General features: G+C 40.3%; 1 protein-coding gene across 1 annotated transcript in view; it reads left to right on the forward strand.

Moving 5' to 3' along the window:
- The first annotated feature begins 11,240 nt into the window (after nt 1–11,240).
- LOC134868131 (leucine-rich repeat transmembrane neuronal protein 4) overlaps nt 11,241–24,317 on the forward strand; it is a 101,153-nt gene continuing 88,076 nt past the window's right edge. Inside the window, 3 exon segments of the mRNA XM_063889034.1 lie at nt 11,241–11,318; nt 19,000–19,304; nt 19,306–20,541. Of these exon segments, the coding sequence (XP_063745104.1) occupies nt 11,315–11,318; nt 19,000–19,304; nt 19,306–20,541 (1,545 nt within the window). The 5' untranslated portion in view covers nt 11,241–11,314.

Genomic DNA, 24,317 nt, shown 5'->3' on the forward strand with positions numbered 1-24,317 from the left:
AGCCTGCCTTTTAATCTTTGTGGGGTGAGAGCCTTCGACTTGTTAGCAACGTGTGAAAAGCCCCACCGTTTCTTCATCCTTGACTAATCATTAGTGGAAATTAGCGAGGATGGGAAGGGAGTGATTTAGGGTTCTTTTGCAAAGAAGATTGTGAAACGTGAGCAGTGGTAACAAAGAAGATGGTCACTCTCCACAACTAATGACGCATGTGTGACCATGAGAGGCCAAGGACAAGGCCGCCCGTTCAATATGGATTTAAACAGTTCACTAATGCGGAATAGAGAAACTGATTAGTGGAAATTCAGGAAATTATTTTCATTATCTTTCCGTGTGTGTGTGTGTGTGTGTGTGTGTGTGTGTGTGTTTCTTTCTATGGCCACATTTGGGGACAACCTTTGAAACAGTAAGAACAGGTTTTCAAAGATAAAATGTTTTCCATTCGGATTAAGTAAAACTCAATGACAATCTGGCAAGGATGCATTACAGGATGATCTGAGGTAGTTGTAAGGGAAAATGTACTTTTCAACCAATTGGAAATCGCGTTTTCGAGTTCAAAATGTTTCAATGTGTCCTACTCAGCGACTATTCGACACTGCATTGTCATGTGTTTGGAGCTGGTTTCGGATGGCCCCGGGACTACTGCTATAGCAGGTTTGATATTAATGGTGTGCTTAATCATTGATAAAGATTAATGTAGCCTGTACATTATTGAATGCGAGTAAATGAATGCTAAACTGTTTTGTCTGTGTTTGTGCAAATTTGTATTCCCACACCATCCAGATCTAGGTCAGAAGCCAGCGCAATGTGCCCTTGGCCAGAGCGTGTGAACTCCAATGTCTGAGGAAGGTGACTCCCACAGTGTGTAATTAAACAGCAAACTGCCTCACTAAACATGGATGCTGTCCTACTGAGCGCCTCATCACTTTGGCATCTGTGCCCGACACCAGACCTGCTTCACTCGCCCATTTTTCATGGCACTCCTCACGCTGTCAAGAAGTCAACTAGCAAGAAACCAGGGGAAAAGAGCAGCACAACACCATCAAACTGACAGGTTATAAGTCAGGAAACTCTGGAAAAGCAAAGAAAAGTTTGTTTCAGCGGAACTAAAACATCTCACAGTGCCTCATTATACCATGGTCTAAACACGGAGGTGCCGGTTATTAGATAGTGGCAAAGATCAAACTTTGAAGATAAGGTTTATGTATTCTTTAGGAACAAATGTCATAAAATGTCAAAGACAACAACACTAAAAGCAGAAAAGGTATTTATTCAACCTCCTTTGCCTTAGATTACTCAAGCTAAATGCCAACATGAGGCTGGAAATGAGAATCCTTAAAAAATAAAACATTTATTATGTGTGCACTCATATTCTGTTTGCTACATTAGAGTTTTCTGTGCTTGTTTTTAGCCTACTGGAGCTGACCGTATTGGTATCAGCTTTCATATGCATTTGTTTAAGCATGAAGACAAGACAATATAAAAAAACCAAAAACTGTCATATTCTGCCTTCATCAACAGTTAATTAACCTCTGCAGGCGTCTCCTGTGAAGCCGAGCAAGGAATCGGAGGCGATGCAAAAGTCACATGCACTGAGCACATTTGAATAAAGCAAAATAAAAAACAGGGCCACATCTTGTGGGTTCCAAACCAAACAGTCTCTCGCTGAGCTACAAGTAATGAAACTGTATATTTGTGTGGGTTTCAAAATGATTCTGTGCATTGGTGTTTAACCACGGTCACCCGTATGAAATAGCCTGAGACCATCTGCGATTTATGATTCGCTCCCAGCCTCTGGCAAGCCAGGCTGAATAATTTACATTGTGCTGAGGCATACGTGCCCAGAATGTCTGATGCCAGAAATAGAGGAATGAGGGGCTCCGAGCGGGATATATGGGGACGGAGTCTGACGAGCTACCGCTGCCATCGGAATGTGGCTCAAAGTTGGTGTGTGCTGAGGGAAGGGGAGCGTGTAGTGTGCTGAGTAATTGGCCAAACATGCTGAGTCACATGGAAGTGCTCTTCCGCGCCTTGTTAATCCGTGCACCTCCAATCGTGTCAGCGTGACACCATAAACACCAGGCATCTCATTCCACTTCCTCTTCACGTGATCCACAAGTAAACAATAAGGTAAGTGAAAAGAACGAGAAGTAAACACATTCCAACCGTCTAATCTATCAACAAAAATCCGTGGAACTGTGTTTGTCTGTGTTTGCAAAACAGTCTGTCCCCCCCATGAGCCTCCTGGCTATAACCTTGGATGTCTCTGACTCTCTCACAGGTGAATGCACTTTAACAAAGGTGCAGCCTCATAGCTCAAAGCCCTCCCAAAGGCCCCCAAAAACTGCAAAATGGGGAGAAAATAAACCCTAACTATGACCCTGTTTTTCATGGTTATAGCATTTAGCAAAGGGCAAAAGCAAAAGAGTCATTAACATTGCCAGAATTATAGAAAATAATGAGATAGAATATGATAATAGCTTCATGATATGGCCTCCATAGACACACATTTCTGTTTTTCAGGAACTACATGTCCTTGAGGATGCTTTTCTTGTGTCTTTGAACACATAAGTAAGCAGGCAAAACAGCGATTGCGTTCGGCGATAATCTTCAACTCGTGCCAATCAGCCGGCCTAATCACATTGGGGATTTAATGAAAGTGGAGGACCACAGGCAGCACAAAGTTAAAGTGAAGCAGATAAGAAACTCCACTGGCCTGTAATTGGACCTCATTGATCTGCAGGGTTTATAGATCCTTATCATCCTACATTATGTAAATTATTCCGTCTCGCAAGAGCATTAGCAGACATTCCTCGGTATTTGACCCCGTATGGTTGTAAAGGGTTCTATGTATAGAAGAAATATTGGCCATAAACAAATAATGTAAGCGTTTATCCCTGGTTGTCTGTCAAATGGAAGTTCCCCATTCTTATCCCTTAAAGAAAAGAAAACTTCATTTTGGTGGCTTTACTTTTGGTTTCCTTTAAAAAAAAAAAAAATGACTGAAGAATTTGCATTGAAGTTCCCCTGAGCTAAATTATTCTGTCCCTTATGACTAGTAGCAGGCTTCCTTTCGTCTTTACTTTTGACCCCTCATTGTTGGAAAAGATAGTCTGTATATAAGACGTATTGACTACACAACACACAATGTAAACGTTTAAGCCTTTCTATTTGAAGTTCACCATTCCTATTTTGAAGAAAACAAAACCTAACTTTATTTTTGGGGAGGACATTGGCTTTATTTTGGCTTCTTGAAAATGTAATAAGGACTAGCAGACTACCTCAGGGCTTTCCTTTTGATTCCCGTTTGCGAAAGGTTCTCTGTGTAGAAGACATATTGGCGCTACAAAACATAATGTTAGCGAATAAACCTGGATGTTTTTCTATTCCTATTGATTCAAGAAAACAAAATCTAACTTGGCTGCTTTTAGTACTTAATCTTCCTTGGAATTTTTTAACGGCTTAAGAATTTGCATTGAATATCCCCTGAGCTATACTGGAAACGATCTGCCTACCCATGTTCCACCCATGTGAGCTTATGTCCACAGAGACCCCATGGGCAGTGGACAGATGGCAAGGCAATGCCATACACAGATGCCCACCTCTTATTTCTCACATCTCTGCCAAGACAAAACACATGAAGCAGGGAATGAACACAATATGGGGAAGAAAGGATTATTCTAAAAGTACAAATATAGGGGCTGTCCAATCCGAAAATAGTCTTATCTACAATTTGGTCATTTCTGGCAAAGACACACAAGGGCAACTATCAGTTTCTGTGTTTTGGAATGAGTTATCCAATGTAAATGTGTTATCCGATTTAAACATTCTACTAGAAGTTATTTGAAAAGGACTCAAAATAAATATGTATAGAAGAGGCCATTGACTTTTGAAATATGTCATGAATTATACCAACATATCATTTAAAATTACAGTAGAAATGTCTATAAAATATTGAAAGGAAAGATGAATAAAAAAGATAAAATGGGAGCAAGAGTTAGGAACACAAATAAAAGATGACGAATGGAAGCAGATGTCTAATGAAATGCAAAAAAATCCTTATTTATTCTTCAGACTTTTTTTTTCTAAATTTAAAAAAAACATTAAGCCGTCAGTGTTCGGGGCGCTGTGGCAAAGGCAATGCAAATGAGTCAAATATCCTTTACTAATGCAAATTGTATTTATTATTTATTTTTTAGACCTTTATGTTTTAAAGCAGAGACTCTGGGAAAACATCCAACCAATCGTAGGCGAGAATATAATGATCTATTCGGAACTCACAGAATCCCAACACTGAATCTAATGGCAAAACTGTGGAAAACAAACAAACCCTTAAATTTAATTAGAAAAGGAAAAGTAAGATTGAAGAAATGCAACTCTTTTTTTGGAACGGAAAAATATAACTACACCATGGAAATGTAGCAGGAAGAATCTTCTTGTCAAACAGATGGACGACTGTTACTGCATATCTTACCGCTCCCTGTGATTAGCATTTCCACTCAGGCATGTACGCACATATATACAGTTGTGTGTGTAGATACGTTGGTGAATGAGTCAGATAAGTAAACACCCAACAAGATTATACACACACTGAAGTAAGCGAGACCTATGTACTGGTGAATACACATGAGAACTATTACCAGCACTAAAGGAAGCAACACATTGCATTGGGAAATCATTAAACTATTTAAAATCCTCCTGCAGATACATTTTTAAAGCATGTAAACAAAATGTGCCTCGATAAATAATATCTGAAGTGGGTGTCATGATCTTGGTTTATGTATTTTCAGTTTTATTTTGTAAGAACATTGTTGTTATGCGTTTCTCTGTTTTCCCGCCTTTTTTGGTTGGTTGCCACGCCGTGATTACACGCTCCTGTGTGTAATCAACCCTTGTGCTTAGCCTACCCTCTCCAGGTGTGTCTTCTTGAGATGATTAGCTCTGTGTATATACAGTATCTCTGTTTTTCCCTGGGTCCCTAGTCAGTTTGACGTCAATGTTTACCGTCTTTGCTCAGGATTATTCCATGTGCTCCCTGTGGATTTGCTGAGCTCCGCCATTGTTTAGTGTTAGCTTGCCTATTCCGTCAGTTTCGTCTTTTCTTTTGTCACCAGCTTTACTATGACTAACTTTGATTAACCTTTTTGCTTCCTAAAGCTGCCTCCTACTGCCTTCAACAAATATACACTTTCTCACTCACGGGATACTCTGAATGCAGAGACAGTTTCAGCGATACAGAATCAGCAACCAGAACACATATCAGTGGTAAGTACACGTTGGATCTTTTATTGGATTGCTTTTTGTGCTACAAGTTGTAGCATATAAAAACCACTCAGCATCATGGTAACAAGGTTAGGTACTTGATTTGTATTTAAAGGTGTACTTTAAAGCTATGGGTGAGCAGAAGCTGTCATTGCAAACTTTGAAACCAAATCAACTTCAATTAAATCTCAAAAACCCATGAGCTGTGAAGGGCCATGTTGTGGAGTGGGAAAATACTTCAACATGTTTGATTCTTTGTTTTTTGTTTTAATGTTGTATTTGTTATTAAATTGCATTTCTTAATGTGCTTAAGAATTTACATGATTAAAAACGGCTGCAATATGGTTAGCTAACTATAGGCAACATTCCCTCTGACGTAGTGACACCCAATCAATATATCTTTATTATTTTACAGCTAAAAGTGTCAAAACACACATTTACTGCCCACTTTCTTTCAGGTTCTTTTTTTAAGGGATACCTTTTTATGGATTATACAAACAATTCTAAAACACAACACCAATATTGTCAGACAAAAATGTTTGCCACAATGTAAGGTTATATGTAGTCACTGGGCTAGAGGATAAAAAGGTAATGATGCGGCTTAGACTTCTAGACCTTCCCACTGCGATCAATACTAGTAAAGCCTGTTTGTTTAACGTGTTCCGTACATGTGTCTACTTTCATGTACATCTAAACCCAAACACCTCAGCCCCAACAGGAGCTGCAGTGTATGGAACACAGCTCTCCAGATTGGAACCCAGCTTGAGGTAAAGGTTAATGGAAGCGCCCTGCAAAACAGAGATTTACAACTCTGCTGTAGCAACCATCGCAACACAACACTCTTTCTAGTAAAAACACCTTAAGAAAATATATAGAAAGCCAAGGGGACATTTTTATTTTTATTTTCATATGGTTCAGAGTTGGCTGTATAAGCTGTCGCTGGATATTTGCTCGATGATTCACATTCACATGTGAACTCGAGAAACTCAGTGTCAGGTTGAAAATTGCCTTGAGGCAGGTTAAGATGATTCTGCCAGGCTTAAGATCAGAGGAAATGGGAAAAGAAAAAGAACACCAGAGAGAACAGGTCCCAGTCTAATGTGAACAAGGGAAGGACAGAGCGGAGCTGTCTCTCAGATGAACATATCTTCTGTTGTCAGGAACACTTAGACAGAACACATGCACCTGTGAAGGCCATACATTTACCCATACATGTTAGTCATTGAAGCATCCACAGCCTGTTCATCCATTTCTAACTCAGGTAATCTTGTTTTGACGTTGTATCTCTATTCTACCGAAATCCCTAACAGTAAGGAAGAACAAAGGGCCCACGCACCTATTTTCTATTTGAGTGTTATTACTAAGCTTTTGTGACTTTGCATTATTGACTGATCATTTACGGACTTCGATTTCAGAGTGGAAAAAATACATAATTGTAAACATTTTCCAATCTCATGTGACAATGCACCTGTCCTGCGCATAATTAATAATTTAATATATACAGACGTGGACAACATTGTTGGTACCCTGACGGTAAAGAAAGAAAAACCCACAATGGTCACTGAAATAACTTGAAACTGACAAAAGTAATAATAAACAAAAATGTATAGAAAAATAGCGAATAAAAATAAGACATTGCTTTTGAATTGTGGTTCAACAGAATCATTTAAAAAACAAAAGGTAACACCATACTTGAATGGGTGTTCATAAGACTGACATGACACCTGTCACAAACATGAATGAATACTTATGACAGTTGTCGTTAAAGTGTCATTCGGTAAGTTGTGTCACTTTTGATGCAAAGGTGACATTGTTTGAGATGTCCTTGTTATGACAACTTGACATTAACCAAGACAACAAAACCATAATCATGTCATAAACATGTCAGAGCAGACCTAACTGTCAAACTTAAGAAAAACGGTTCGCTTGATATCTTAGCGCGACATTAAACCGTCACATATGGAAGTCTGCTAGTCTGTTAACGAGGAGTGGTCCAAAATACCTGTCGACAGGTGCAGAAGTCTCATTAAGAGTTACAAGTCGCTTGATTGCAGTGATTGACTCAAAAGGTTGTGCAACAAAATATTAACATATGGGTAGCATCATGTTTGTCCAGGCCTGTTTCAGGTCTGATTTTCATTTGTTATTTTCAATACATTTTTATTTATTATTACTTTTGTCAGTTTCAAGTTATTTCAGTGACTATTGTGGGTTTTTCTTTCTTTAACGGAAGGGTACCAATAATTTTGCCCACGTCTGTATACACACCCTTACATTTAGTGAGTCCTCCATTTCTGAATCCTCTTCTTAGTGTCAGTAACGAACACCTTTTATAGTATGTTTGGATGTTTGTTCCATTTGATCCTATCAGTTAGTTCTGAAAGAGCTCAAAAAGCAGTGCTGGGCCTTAACATTTGAGACCTTAATGATTGTTCAGCATGTAAACGTTGCCGGGCAACAAACGCAGATCCAACCAGGGAAGAGTGTTTTCAGAAATATTACCTTTAAAAAAAAACAGTTTTCGATTCAAGGCCACTAAATTCACGCCCCCCTCCTTGCCTACTGTTGAATAACTGACATACACTTAAACCAACAAGCAGAGGCAATTCAGTGGAGGAATAAAAGAGGTGATGGCACAGATGTACAGTTATATTTCTTCAGGGGAGAAATGACTGCTGTAGGCTCGGCTGTGAGCTGGCGCTGTCTGTATCTCCATAACTTCACAGGGTATTAATTGTTTCAGCGCCGTCAGCAGAATGGCCTCTGCTTGTTGAACCACATCCAGGAGGAAAGTGATCAGCCAAATTGCACGGGAGCACATTCTGAGGCTCAGCCACAGTGCAAGATGCTGAATTTTAAGATGGTGTTGGACCATGTTGGGCTCCATTTTGAGAGGTTCATTGAAAACGGTTAACCACCACTGAGGTTGAATAGGATTGTGGGAAAGTATCATGGGAAACTGCTAATTTATGTACAGGATTACTATAAAAAGATGTGATGGAGTTCAAAGTCATCATTGACATTTATGTCACATGTCTCACCAATGCCGACCTACAATGCTGATTAGTATGCTTATATATAACATACCATTAGATCAAGTGAAGAGCGCCGTTTGGTGGCAATCACATACCGAGTGATTAGCTGAGAGAAAGAGCAAGAGAGGCTAGGGGGAATGAAACCCACCTCTTCGGGAGATTTTTATTGAAATGGTAAGACCTTCCACAGTAAATGGCATATATCAACCCAAAAACAATGATTGTGTATTTTATTAAGCAAAGGATCTGTGGATAATTTGGTAGGTACAACAAAAGAATAGTGGTGGAAGTAATATTAACCTAAGTAAACGTACTATGCTGAAAAACTACAACATTTTATTCTATTTTGCGTTAAAAAGGCTCGCATTGAATATCCCCTGAGCTATAGGCTTAAAAGCACATAAATACAAACAATACCTCAGTAAAAATACTTATAAAGGAATTCATTATGACTTGGTGAAATGAGCACATTAAATATCATTCAGGAAAGTATACTTTTTAACAGTGGCTTGTTTTCCATAACAGTATAGGTAGTGGTACGCTTATTTAATATATTTGGTAAGTAAGCTTATTGAAATAAAGCCTTTTAATCTAATTTATTTAGGTATTATTTGTTTCTTGGTGTTTCCCTGGTTATTTTCTGAGGGCTTTATGACTCTGCTATGACTCGATGATATGTTCATATCTCGTTAGGAGTCATACATTCTTGAATCATATCCTCTGTACTGAATATCACTGTCAAATGTTATGTTTTGTATAAGAAAACGCACATAAATACATGGTAAACAAAATCAGCTTTTATAGGGGTAAATGTGTAACATAATGTGCTTTTGAAATATAGAAAATGAAGATCCCAAAGTGCCAGCATCTGTGCCAGTAAGGCATTTCATGATGTATTTACAAATAATGTATTTTACTTTAGAGTTATTAATAGAGCATGTGGACGTCGGCAAAAGGCCAGCCACATTGAAATGCACAAGAAGAGGGCAACAGTGGAGTTACCCAGTGCAAAAGCAATCCACATAAAAAATGCAGTGGCCTATGTCTTCCTTAAATACATCCAAGCTTTAAAAAGGCACGTGGGGTTAGGCAGCGGGGGCCGGTGTCAATTTACTATCTGTGCATTTCAAGCGGCATCGTGCGTAATGTTAAATAGAATCTGTTTATAACTTCTGGTTTCAATCGGAGATCCAACCTCCTGATAACAGAGAACGGAGGAATCAGTATCATATTTGAATGTACCATTTCAGCACCATGGACAGTGTCCTTCAGCACTTCATGGTGCCTTTTGAAATGGATCTCATTGTGCTACTATACTTATAAGGCCCCTCAGAACATACTGTATTTCATTGATTGTAACCACAAATACATCCATAATAACTATTGGCAAAACCACACCCTCATATAAGACTATAACACTTGAGAAAAACCTTACGATTTTGCAGGATGTAACACTCAAATTGGCCATCTCACAAATAGAGGAACAACCACACACTACACAAAATACAATTTGGTATTCAGTAAATGATAATGTGTTCCCTATTATCTGCGGATCATACCGATGTCCTATGTTGTAACCACTGTAACTAAAACACAATACCAATTAAACCACACACGAAGCCTACAACTGATTGTCCAAAATTCTGAAGATATAACACTCAAAAATACAGAAAAGCACACACACTTAAACACATACAATTGCATATATAGCAATTGTCATTATCTGCAGAATAAAAATGAAACTTAACTAAACACTAATCTAAGTCTAGCATCAAGCCTTCAACTGAGTCGTAAACAAATACAAATCTTAATAAAATCTGAAGATCTAACACTCAAACTGGCCCTCAAAATATAGAACACACACACACACACACACACACACACACACACACACACACACACACACACACACACACACACACACACACACACACACACACACACACACACACACACACACACACACACACACACACACACACACACACACACACACACACACACACACACACACACACACACACTACAGAAAATTAAAATGGTGATAGAATACCTTTAAAAAAAACCTGATGCATTTGTATCAAGGCAAAATGGAATTGGTTGCAAATCAAATCTCGCTTTTAATAATTGTTTTGATTTCCGCTGATGAGAGGGTCGATATCTGTGTCAAGCCAACTTATTTATTTATTTTTAAAACCTTGCCACCCAAACATTCATCTCACGACGCATCCTTGGACAAGTTCACGGGTCGCACTCTCACCAGAAGAGGGCATTCCGATTCTGCCTGACAAAGTTGCCTTGACATGCAGACATGATTTACAACAGCGTCATGCTGCATCTCAAACCGAGCAGCAGCGAAAACGAAAGCAGGATTTAGACAGAAAGCTTCATATTTGGATGAATCTTAATAATTTCGCGAGGCTCGTTGACAGAGTACCGCAGAGACTTGTGGATAACCGAACACCACTTTCCTGTGCGCCATGCGCGGATCCCACTGAGCATCATTGAGAGAAAAAAAAAAAGACACCGGGAGAGGAATCTATGGGCTGCATTTGGAGAATTACGTCCCTTTTTTGTGCATCGTGCCACTGTACTTGTCCAGTTTTGTGAGAGGATTCTCATAAGACTGGCATGAATTCCTTGGATGTGGCTTGGTTATTGTCTGCGCTTACTGCGGTACTCTTTCTGGCTGTAACTTGAAAAAAAAAAGCTTCCCTCGCTGCGAAGACATGGATAAGGAGTTCTGAAACGGGATTGATCACCCTTTTAATCTGGAGTTGGAAGTAATTGACATTAGACCCGGTTCGACTGCACGGTTATACATGCATAACTAAACCGGATAGCACATCCAGGTCCGGGAGAGTAAAGGGCAGGTGCGCTTTGGAGTCGGCGGCTGCGCGGAGAGACCGGGCTAGTGGATTAGGACGGTACCTGTCTGTGGAGAGCGCGTCATGCGGACTCGGGTGTCGCGCAGTAGAAGCCGTTAAAACCTGTAGGCTGGAGCTGACAGATAAGCGGATATGGGTAAGTTATGTTTGTCTTTTTTAGCAAGTAGCGTGATTCCAAATGATTCTCCTGTTGTTCTCTTTTCTTACAAACAAACCCGAGATGCATCGTGTCTGTGGAGCAGAATGGGTTGTTCTCATCAAAATGTGTCGTCTTTTCAAAATACATTGTTGTAATATGATAAGGTGTTCTTTTTATTGAAGTGGTTCGGGGAGCTTAGAAGATGTGGGTGAAGCTGGTGCTTGTATAGCGTGTCAGTCGCAGAGCTGCAATCTGTTTTTCCTCCATTTCCTGGCCATAGAGCCTAAGGATACTTATTTTTTTTAATTATTATTGTTTGCACCTTTGTGCGCTTACTGCTTGCCAAATCACCAGTAAAAGCAAATACACCTGTTTTCCAAATGAGGTCCATCTCTTTTTGTCTTGACTAGTTAGAGTGTTTTGCTCATTGGCATGGACTGAAATGCTAATGACGGTAAATGTTGGAAGCCATTCAACTTTATAAAGCGTGGCCCTGCATAATCATTGATGTGTGCTTCATCTGTGCACGTTTCCATTGTCCGGTATCAGCCTCAGTACTAACGCCTTCTCCCAAAAAAAAAAAAAAAAAACTCTTGAGGGCTGATTTAAGGCACTGGGTCCTGCATGGTTCTGGTTCTCATTCAAGAAAGCCTTCGTATTCCACACCTGTTTTTTAAAAGGACTCTCCAGATTGAGCATAAAACTGTGTCAACTGTCAATATATCAGGTGTGTGTGTGTGTGTGTGTGTGTGTGTGTGTGTGTGTGTGTGTGTGTGTGTGTGTTGTTTGTACACAATGCCCCACTCCTTTAGTAATGCATCATGGTATATCTCTCATGCACGTGTATTTCCCCATCTTATTCTCAGTTATAGGATAAATAACCATTTAGCCTCCATGTATTTCCCTTATGCACATGTTCACACTCATAACCAACCTCCTCAACCGTTCTCTAACTTTGTCCCTTCCTTGGTAAGGACTGGCTATCCCCAGGAGGCTGCCGTTTGGTGGCAATCACATACCCCCCCATTTTCCAATTATTTGGGCTCCATCTTCTGCATGCTCCTGGTCTAATTTTATTGTCAGGGGTAGCCTAATCTCCCCAGTCATTGTTAACCGGTATACAGATGGCCAAGTTCACTGGTGGTGCTGTGCCATTAATTGCAAGGCTGCATGATGCATCGACCCACGGTGGGTTACTGCACCGCATCAATACAACAGCAGAGAAAGCCATACAGTACAGGCCAGTAGGAGCCCAGACGTAATTTATGTGCACTGCAAAGCAACCATATATGGTTAATCATAGGAGTCTAGTTTATGGGCCTGTTTCCTAAATGAATATCAGAGCGTATGAGGAAAAGCCCTGCATGCTCGAGGTGCAGTGAGTTTGAATCACACAGAACACACTTGCCTGAAAAACTGCAGCTTTTGCCCACCACATAGCATCATGCTGCTGCCCACAATTATTCGATGATTATGTGGCCCTGTGGTCTCAGTCATCCAGCTGACTGTGATGCTCTTCATTAACAGCATGCGACGCACTTATGTTTCATGGGCCATATCATTAGAGTTCTGCTTTGCAGGAAGAGAACAGTAGGGCAGGGAATGTAATAAGACAGCCTGAGCTTCAAAAAATAATTCAAAGACCAAAGTTACATTTCACACTCTGTCCAAGTAATATGAATTAAAATAGATGCAATGTTTGGTTTTGTTACCACTAAATTACATGGATAGGCTTATCTGATGGCAACAGATGACCTTTTGCTGGCCCCAATGCATGCGACAAGGGGATCAGAAAGCCCCTCTGAGAGCAATATCAGGGCATGTGTTATTTACATTTGATTATTTTTACAGAAACAATCAATAGCTTGAAGCACTTGGGATCCAGCATTCAAAATCTACAATATACATGTTAATGCTGTTCAAGTTTGTATAAACTGGATTTATTGAGCTACAAGCTCAGTAGACCATAGAAGGTTTCACCAGTAACACTTGATATGTGTTCTTATATAATCACATCTGGAGTAAAGTAAGACAATGACCCTACTCAAAGAAAGGTATACATGTATCTAGTCTTATCTCTCCAGAAGGCTAAATGTAGAATGTAGTAAATACTGTATTAAATACGATAGACCCAAAGGTGAAGTTGCTTGTCGCTCAGTTTGTTTGTTTAAGAGGATGTGTGCGTTTAATTGACTAATTGACAAAAGGTTGACTAAGACCAAAATACAAATACGTAGAATTATAGACAAAGGGGATGCCCTAAATTCGGATGTACAAGGCTTCAACAAAAATCAAGTGCAGTTTGTGTTGTTGCTACTCTATATCTATAATTTAGGACGCTCACTAACATAATGCATTTCTATCCCATAGCTAACTAAGCGAGCCTAACCCTAGCTCTGTCTTAAATTGGCCCCAAAACAGCTCTTTGAAGAACTGTGGAGTTCCCTTACCAAAACAGCTCTCCATCCAAAGTTTGTCCTCACAATGAAAATGAATAGCACTCTGCCAGCATACACAATACAATGTTGTTCTACCTTAAGAACTATAGGGGATCTTATTGTTTCTACGCTCTAATGTCAGGGCTGTGTTGCCCAGTAACAGACACAATCACATCACTGCGGATGCATGGGGTCAACTTGATCATGATGCTGTCCTTTCGCTGAAGATATTATAAAATATGATGGAATGAAGAACAATGCACAACCTTTACAGTGACATGTGAGATTTCAACCAAGCTTGTATTGAGCCCTGGAACAGAATTTCCATTAGCAATTTTTCTCTTAGAAATAATGATGAAAAAGAGGGATCCTACGTCCTGGTTATTGTTTTCTACCTACACATTTACCCTTTGTTCTCCAAATAGGATGTATCCACAGCAGATTTAGCAATATGTTGGGTTGTCACAGTAATAGCTAAAACAATTACACTACCAAAAACATACATTTGTTATCTGTTTTGTTCTACTATGGAAAAAAAAGCATTTCATTGTGTAAAATGCCACCACCACTCATATCCTTATCCAACAATTGGATCCACAAATACATTATGAAAAGTGATCAAATTATGTATTAATGTACTGTACAACACGTCTACCAGAGACTGTATGGGTTGCAATGCATATGTTAGTGGGCCATCACTAGCACTTTGAATCCAAGAACAACTGCGGCCATTTGCTGTGAGAAAGACCCTATGAATAGTTTTGTTTTTTCTGTACAAATAGGATCGAATGGTCTCAATTGACATAAGAACTTTCTTTGATGCATGATACTTGTTTGTTAATAACTTCAAGTTATCAAGGAAGCATTTCTAGCAGATGTGAGATAGTTGTGAGATGCGAGACTCCATTGCTATAATAAGAAGGGTTAAGGCTGATTGGTCATGCGTGTGTGCAGTGTATTCATGACAATACTCCCTGCAGTTTCTATGCCGTAGTCTTCCCAATCAGTTCTACGAATACAAGACCAGGACACAATGTTTTCCGACCACGGTTGAAAGAGGTCTAACTTGGCAGGCCTCGCCATCATCTGAAAGATAATTGGAGACTAATAGGAAAGCTTAGGCTGGTCTGGGGACGTCCTTCCCTTTATTTTCGGCTGCTGTCCAGCCTCTATGTGCAGTCAAGACTGAGGCTGGGAGCAGTTTTGTCAATGACAGGCAGCAGATAGCAATGAGCCACTTGTGTGCACCCCAAAGTGCACCAGTTAGCGAGTCCATTTGCCAAGTTATTAAGCTACATTTGGTTTTATTTTAGGTCAGCAGTAAAGTGCACTCACTCCCTCTTTGTGTTAGGGTTGAGAGGCAGAAACAGCTATCTTCCCGTGCTGAGGACAGCAGGTCTGTCTGCTACATAACAAAGCATTACCTGCATGGCTTTAGACAAACTTCAGCTTGGACTTATCCATTCATTTGGGATTCAGACAGGTAACTTCGTTGGGTGACAATGAAAAATGAGTAAGTGCGGGTCTATATATTATAATATGGAACACTAAAAAGAAAGCAAGAAAAATGCTATACTAAAAGCTGGAAAGCAAGAAAGGCGGTTGGAGGGCGAAAATGGAAATCAACTAGGAAAGTGAGGAGGTGGTTTTGAAGACATGCATAAAGAGTACACTACTTATATAAAAATGTCAATAGTCGGAGTCCAAGGACATGTATAACTAGCATATTTTAAAAAGGAGATGGAAAATGAAGGAGAAATTCTAATGTAAGTAGATTCAGCATAAGAACGGTTATGGGAAAGATGCATCAGGTAAGAGGTAATAGAGAACCCAAACCCCATGAATGACAACTCAGAGGCTGACTTCTGCTCCTTTGTGAATAAGATTAGAGGAATAGTAAGAGAAGTAGATGGCTTACAGAGGCATTAGCGCACGGAGTGCTCATTAAAACACATACAGTGTCAGGAAGGGGGAGAGAGGTGCCTTGTGAGGCAGCCTCAATCTGAAAGAGATGGCGGCGTCACTTCTAATAAAGCAAACCTATTATGCACATGGGAAATAAAAGCAATAGGGGCTGTTTCTACAGCCTCCTGGGATGCGAGTCAAACACAATATTTAGAAAGCATGCATTCATGTTTAACAGCCCACACGTTCTGTTCCCAGTCTATTAGAATTTGCTTTGAATGCACATGGAACATTACACATGGGCATTGTTCTATATCGGTGTTCTTTCCCCATCTCTACTTGTTTTTTTATCGTAACACTTTGATGCACAGTGTTGTTGGCAATTTAGTAACTTGAGAGAAACATAAGAAATTGTCTGCTTTCAAAAATATAGCACCTTGTGATCACTTTCTTTCTCTCTGCGACATCTATGTGAATGTATCACGAAAGTGCAGACGTGGTTGGATCTGAGGGCACAATCAATAGCCAGCACAAATGATCTGTACTGTTCCACGGTTCCCCTCCATATGTAAGCAATGATGAAAGATTCATCAGAAAACAAACAGTTAGCGTGTCCCTGACGCTCTCTTTCAGACACACTCTTACACACACACACATACAATACCCATATGGGATCAGCAGATGCTTGGCAAAGAGTGAAATGGCTATGTTGGTTAGCATATGCTCTATTATGCCTCCCAGCCACTCTATGTCAGGGAATTATTTCTGAGAAATCCTGCAAAGATTACGGAAAAAAACTACCAAATTAAAATCATGCTCATTGCTTCCACTGTCATTGAAACACAAATATCCCACGTTTTAGTTCATCCTGAACGTAGCACACATTTAACGCATTCATTTTAAGTGAATTCATCACCGGCATCATACATTTTACGAGCTAATTAAAATATCGACTACTTCTACCCTGTCATCGTAATCTTATCTCACTGTCATAATGGTCCATACTTGATGATACTGCCTTTAGAAACACATATAAGTAGTGAACCCCCCCCCCTCCCTTACTTACCCCCCTCAAGGGGAAATCAATGTATCTTAATGACACATCATTAGAGGCTCTGTAAAGGGGAACGATTTTAATGGAAACAACTCTGTCTCACCTCAGAACAAGGAGTGATATCACAGGAAGCTGCTGACCACTGTTCTTCACTTCTCAAGCAGTATTAAGACGTGTATTCATACCCGGACACATTTTGGCAGTCAGTTTGCTATTGTTTTGGCGGAGATGAGTATGTTATTCCATAGAGTCCATAGTGATTGTATTATTTGAACCCGTGGAAAGAAGGATAGATGATTCATGCAGAACTCATACATCTTCAGTTTAGTTATACATGAAATGGCTGGAGTCTGAATTAAAATGCCTCCAGGATTGTATACACAACCAGCGGCTCTTGAATGTTAATTTGCTCTGTACAGGCTGCCTTTCATGGCGTATCTGCTAACACCATCGGTGCAATGATAGCTTATGGGATGACTGAATACGAAAAGAGATAAAGATATGCTTGAGCAAAACTGCAAGTTGCTTTAATTCAATGCTGGTATTCAGTGTGTATTCATGTATAACCACGCAGCGTAAATGACATCAATCAAAACAGCTAAGACTCACATATAATGTAGACTTAGATTTACGCACGTTGAATTATCTTATTAAACGACCACATAAAGTTGACAATATATCGAAAGAAAACAAAGAAAGCTGGGAATTTTTCACTTTTAATACTCTTGAACTATTTTTATAAACTTATCATATCCAAAATGGCAGTGATTTGGTCATGGCATGTTGCATTCTTGATAATGTTTTTATCTTATTTGATTTTGGACGTTTCATTTACTAACCTGTCCTCTGGAATTGTGTTTTAAAAGCACGAGATACATGCTGCCTGTTAAATAAATAATACAATATGTTATAACCCTGCTTCCTTTTACCTCTTGATCTAAAGATGAAGTAGTTCCCATGGGTTTGGGGCCTTGGGGGGTTGTGTGTTACATCATCATTGACAGGCACAACATGTTTTCACAAGTTATGACATCTTCACATCAATGAGGATATGGAAAAGTTTCCTGAAGTGTGAGGGATTGAACTGATGGGGCTGACCCAAGACAGGTTTCAATTTACCCAAAAATGATGCATGCAATTTGCAGTTTTGTAAAGTTCTGAGCTCATTAAAGATGTCAACTTAAGAGAATTAAACTCATCTAATGTAAAACTTAGCAGAAACATAATTTAACTGAGTGGATTCTACTGACCTACCAACAAAACAAAGTCACAAAACAACTGAACCAAAATGGACAAATGTATAATGATGGAACAGACCAAACAAGGGCTAACGACAACAAGAAACCCTAACAATTAAACTTCAAATACATCTAAATACAACAAGCATTAGTTTGTTTGTAGTGCTTTTATACTGATAAAGTCCTATGAAATGAACTAGAATGGACCAAACTAAGAATCAAACCCCCCCCCCCCCATAATATGGCCCCACTTGGTACATTCTAATTGGCCACTTCCTGTTTTTAAGAGTTCTTCTTTAGAGGCCACATGTTTTGCCCTGGCCGGCCAAGATGTCCCTTCTACTGCAGCAAAAAAAAAAGCAGCACCTTCAACACTGGTAACTCAAATGTGTGCAATAATCCAGCATATAGCAACACATATTTCTGACTGACTTGATTTCCAAAGTTTGATGTTGTTTGGTGACATTTGTTTCAAGCCGTTTTAAAGGATTTTGGCAAAGGGGTTAGTGCCATTTCATTGTAGATGCACAGACATTAATCAATACTCTGAATATAGGCTAACAGGAATTTCAGTTCAGCAGTATCTTTTCTTGGTAATAAAAAATCCCATCCAATTGAAGAGGCACATATAATGTTTTACTTTAAGCTATTTGTATATTGATCTTTTGTTTTCTATACAATTGTGATCGTAAACATAATGGAGGTTGAGGCTTCAAATAAGGCCATTGCTTTTTTTTTTTTTGTTGCCTCTCCCTGCACTGCTCATCCTTCGTTAGGCTGTCTGTTAAGTTTGTGTTTTTATTGTGCGAACTAATAAAATACAACAACAAATGTTTGCCTCAGGATAGTTCTTCAGAACTTAGTAGCACCACTGACAAGATTGCTGGGCCCAATATTTTTATTGCGCAATAAGACAGGTCTGTGTGTTTTAAATATGCGTGTGGCATGCATACTGTATGTCTACCAAAGGGAAACTATACGTTATTAAATAAAATCATATGCTTAACTTTTTTCTCCTCTCCCCCTTCCTCTCATTTGTACAGGCTCTGCTCTGCGGCGTCGCTGGCTAGTGGTCCAACTCCTGATGCAGGTGTGGTTGGCGGCAAATCCATCTTTGAGCGAGCGCCAATGCCCGAAGAGCTGTCGCTGTGATGGGAAAATTGTCTACTGTGAGTCGAGCGCCTTTCGAGATGTCCCCAAGAACCTCTCTGGAGGCTGTGAAGGCCTGTCTTTACGGTACAACAGCCTCGCCAGTCTTCGAGCAGGCCAGTTTGTAGGCCTCAACCACCTCATCTGGCTCTACTTGGACCACAATTACATTGCCACTGTGGATGGAATGGCCTTTCAAGGGGGTCCGCAGGCTCAAGGAGCTTATCCTGAGTTCCAACAAGATCACGTCCCTCCACAACACCACATTCCACCCTGTCCCTAATTTGCGAAATCTGGACTTGTCGTATAACAAACTGCAAGCCTTGCAGCCAGGGCAGTTCCAGGGCCTACGGAAGCTTCTCAGCCTACACATACGGTCAAATTCCCTAAAAACCGTCCCAATGCGTCTTTTCCAAGATTGTAGGAATCTTGAGTTTCTGGATCTGGGATACAACCGCCTTCGCAGTATCACACGGAATGCATTTTCAGGCCTAGTGAAGCTCACTGAACTGCATCTGGAGCATAATCAGTTCTCAAAGATCAATTTCTCTCACTTCCCTCGCCTCTACAATTTGCGGGCGCTATACCTGCAGTGGAATCGCATTCGCTCAATGAGCCAGGGCCTGACCTGGACTTGGGCCTCCATCCAGAAACTGGATCTGTCTGGAAATGATTTGATGGAAGTGGATGCTGTGGTTTACCAATGCCTACCCAACCTGCAGACCCTCAATCTGGACTCTAACAAGCTGACCAACATCTCCCAGGAGGTGGCTGATGCCTGGATCTCTCTGACCACGATTAGCTTAGCTGGGAATGTATGGGACTGTAGCCCCGCAATCTGTCCTCTGGTGTCCTGGCTGAGGAATTTCAAAGGTGCAAAGGAGACTACGATGATCTGCGCCTCCCCCAAGAAAGCCCAGGGTGAGAAAGTGATGGACGCTGTCGAAGCTTTTGGTGTTTGTCAATCAAACCAACCGACAACGCTCACTGTGAGTATTCCTCCAGCCCCGTCCAGCATCCCTGTGCAGACTGAAAGCCGCCCGGCTATTCTGGCTTCACCCACTAGTTCTATCAGAGGCCCCACATTGTCAGCTGTTACCCCCCCTGTGGCACCTCCGGCAGAACAAGACATGGAGCCTGTCTCCTTCCATAAGATTGTGGCTGGAAGCGTCGCCCTTTTTCTATCGGTTGCCATGATCCTGTTGGTTATCTACGTGTCTTGGAAGCGCTATCCTAGTAGCGTCAAGCAGCTGCAGGAGCATTCGGCAGCAGCCCGTAAACGTCGCAAGAAAGCTAGAGAGACGGAGCGCACCCTGAGCTCTCCACTGCAGGAGTACTATGTGGACTACAAGCCCACCAATTCCGAGGCCATGGACGTGCTTGTGAATGGGACCGGACCCTGCACCTACACCATCTCAGGCTCCCGAGAATGCGAGGTATGACCCACACCACCGCCACTACTCCTAAAGCAAACTATGTCCACAGCTCGGCGACCAGAGGTAATTATTTACACTCTGCTTTGATAGATGATAAATCCGACCACTTGATTACTTAGCCCCACGCAGCAGGTTTGGTGAACACTGTGTACCGCGGATTATTTAGACGAGTGGTTTTAGCATTACTTTGTGTATAGCGGAACGTCTCTCGCTTTCAGACAGGGTGTTTGTATATTCGCTTAAACCTTAATCTCTGTTGAGATGCAAATGTTTGTTATGCTGCAAAATTGTACAGACATACAGATGAATGACACAGATTACGTTTTTCTATTTTGCATAATCTTGAGCCGAAGCTATTCTGTTTGTGATAAGACCTTTGTGTTTGTGTAGGTGCTTTTTTTTCCTTGGGTAGAACAGGCTCAGTGTGTTTGCTCTACTGCTGTTCAGTCTTTGAGTAGTACTGTGTAGGGAAAAAAGCTGAATGCCGGGAAGATACTTTTTTGGACACTTGATGTGAATGCTGAAAGAGACTTGTCACTGAATAGAGTTTCCCCTGAGCTGATGACTTTGCACATTTATTGACATAGCAATGACTCAAGATATTCGGGGAAACACTCATAGTCCCCCAACTGCGCATCCTTTCTGATATTTTCCTTTCGACTTGCACACCAGCTTAATTGATTGTTCATACACAAACTGAAATGCATACTTCACCGGTCATCCACACTGTATTTCACACAGGGATATAAAAAAAAACAAAAAGACATTTTGTGATATAAGCACATCCGCACACCCTCTGAAAGAAGTAGTGTTTGATAGTCCCGAAAGGAGACGGGAATCCTTTGAAATGTTTTGTTCACTGACAAGTGAATTTCTTCAATCCAGTATCTACAGACTACAGCAATGTGGGAATACTACTTTTCCTCCTTTTTGCTTTCAGCTACACTCTTGTGTACCTGACATACTGAACCGATCTTGGTTAAACCTTTTGTTATACTTTTTTTCAGAGAGGTTTTCCAGAGATACAGATAAGCAAAGCTTCTGTAGAAATGCATTCATTATTACTTATTGACCGGCCCAGTTGAAAGAGGAGGCTCAAAAAGGGCTAAGCTATCTTGGATTGTTTCCATTTTTCCCCCATTAATTGTGTTTTTTCTTTGGCAGTATTTCCTTGTCCATTGCAAGGGTCTAATGGCAGGTGGTGTTGTATCCTGGACACACTGTACAGCCCTCAGAAATAAGTGGGATTTGTGATACTTGTCTATATGAATACAATGTGATTTAATTTGAATTGGATGATCAGTTATCTCACAATTCTAACCCGTAACCCAAGACACATTTTTGTAAAGCGTTGTGTACATTATCACACTACCAGCCCACTCATGTTTGCTGTAGATCCTCCATTTTCTCTGCAAATTCATAGTATACATTTGGCATGTTCTTTCTGGAAGAATGAATATAAATGTAAAGGTTTAAACAGCAAGGATGAAGTAAAGGAGGGCTTGATCCTCTACTATTTTGTCTATTTCTGATACCAGGTCTGACTTTCCTGAAGGCAGGAATAATGTGCATCATTTTGACACATCTTTTGCGGCGTTGACGCGTTATATTTTTCATAAGCTTGATGTTCTAGAGGCCATCCCTTCTAACATAAATCATACACTATTTATTAGCAAGTAAGAGAAAGCTGCCTACAGAAATAATAAAATAATAATACTTGATGAGGAAATAAATATTAACCTTTAAAAAAAGTTGTGAAACAATTAGTAATAATAGTAATAATAATAATTACTGATTTAGTTTGTATAGCATTTTACAGATAGAGGTGGTTTTGATTATTGTAAAGTAACTATAACACATGTGTTTGACTGACAATACGTAATTTAAGGTGCACTGAAAACACAATATCATATGTTACCACTGCTAAGTAGCGCCAAACAGTTATATAGTATTTGAGAAACATTGGAAGGCTATGCCAGTGAGGATGAGGTGGAATTAGCAGCCACTGGGAGGGGGGGATACTGTCACATTAGGTGACTGCAAATAAAATAAAATAAATGCACTCGTAGACTTGCAGTGACATTACAAGGGATAAAATGGCCTTTGCTGAAAGCCCATGCCACTTGGTTCGGGGCTGTTTTCCCGCTCATATTGCATTGCATATTATCTATGAAAGGTGCCCCCTCCCCTCTCCTTCCACTCTAAGATATGAGACACAGAATTCCTCCCAGCCTCCCCATTAGTGCGAGCCAGAAGCCGGCCTGCCGTTTACCATAGAAGTTCTTGCATCTATCATTAGCGTTTTATCTTGCCTTGATTGAACTTGGCAATTTAGCTGACTCTTTTATCTACAAGCCACAAAAAGCGGGAATTAACCCATACTAATAGGGGCAAGGACCAAACCACAATAACACAGGCAGCAGAGTGAAACACCTTGGAAAGAAGCATATGAAGAATTCTGAACAAAGTGGCAGGAGCCAGAGGGAAAGCGCATTTTGTTCTTTTTTTATTTCAGTGCAAAACGGGAATATATCAAGTAATTATAGGTCGCTGATGAAATTGTATTAAAGTGAAACATTTTCTGAACAAAAGTTACAAAAATATATATATTGCAAGCACTGTAGGGCTCCTACAAACTGCACAGCTCTGATTCTTATCAACATACATTTCATCACACGGTCTTCGGCAGGTTAAAATACTCTGTTGCTCCACCTCCTTATATAAGCTATACCTAAGGGAGGGAAGTTGGCAAACACTGTACAGGCAATGCAAATCAGCCTATTAGCTGGAGGAATTTGTAGTCTTCACAAGGTGAGATGTGTTCATAACATGCCTTAATCATCAATAAGAGAACAAAGCTAATCAAAACATCAATTATTACTTTAAAAATACAAGGAAATTAATCAATTAGGGAACCGTACAATGTTTTCAGGTAGCCCTGGATGACTGTAACGTCATTAAGGTAAATGTATTCATTTGTTTAGCTTGTAAAATGTCTAAGATAGATCTTATGTTCAAATTTATAACGGACAGAATCCCGTTTAAGAGTCTATACTGGCTGTATAGGATCCTAATTGGCACGTTGGTTAACTTCTATACAAAAAAAAGCTTTCTGAAAATTAACTCGACTCACCTGAAGGGGATATTAATTGGCAAAGTTATGGCATTTTTGCAATAACATCGCAACCTGTATGTTCATATCATGAGACCTCCTTAGCTCCAGTTCCCTCACTGAACTCTCCTCCATTTTGTTTCTCGAGATATCCTTGACAATGCTTCCCCTCCAGCTCCAGCCTTATCACTTTCTCTGTCTCATCTTAAAACATTATAGAGCCGAGACAGGAACCATCAGTCAGCAGTCCACAAAGTCCGGAGTTCATCTCAGGATGTGCTCCGATCTTGTTTCTACATTTTGTTGCTCTCGCCCGTACATAAATCACTCTTTTGCAGAGCGCTGCAGCACCTGCTACACTCTCTCTCAGGCCCTCGAGGCCATAGCGGCTCAGGACTGATCATCTCCTCCGAGTGGGAATTGCTTATTCCTCCTGTGTCACTCATACCATTTGCTGTCATTTGGAATTCTGTACCATCGCTATAACTCACAACAGACCTCTTCACAGGATTGTCCTTTATCAGCCAAGAGGATCACCTGAGAGTTGGGCAGCCTTTTACATGAATTGCCAAGAGAATTTACCAATACTCGTTTTTCTCACCTAAATCATTTCTACCATCCCACAGAGAGGATTATTTCTATGATTTATATCTTCCTTTGATCT

This window comes from Eleginops maclovinus, chromosome 8 (assembly GCF_036324505.1).
Source record: "Eleginops maclovinus isolate JMC-PN-2008 ecotype Puerto Natales chromosome 8, JC_Emac_rtc_rv5, whole genome shotgun sequence".
NCBI lineage: Eukaryota > Metazoa > Chordata > Actinopteri > Perciformes > Eleginopidae > Eleginops > Eleginops maclovinus.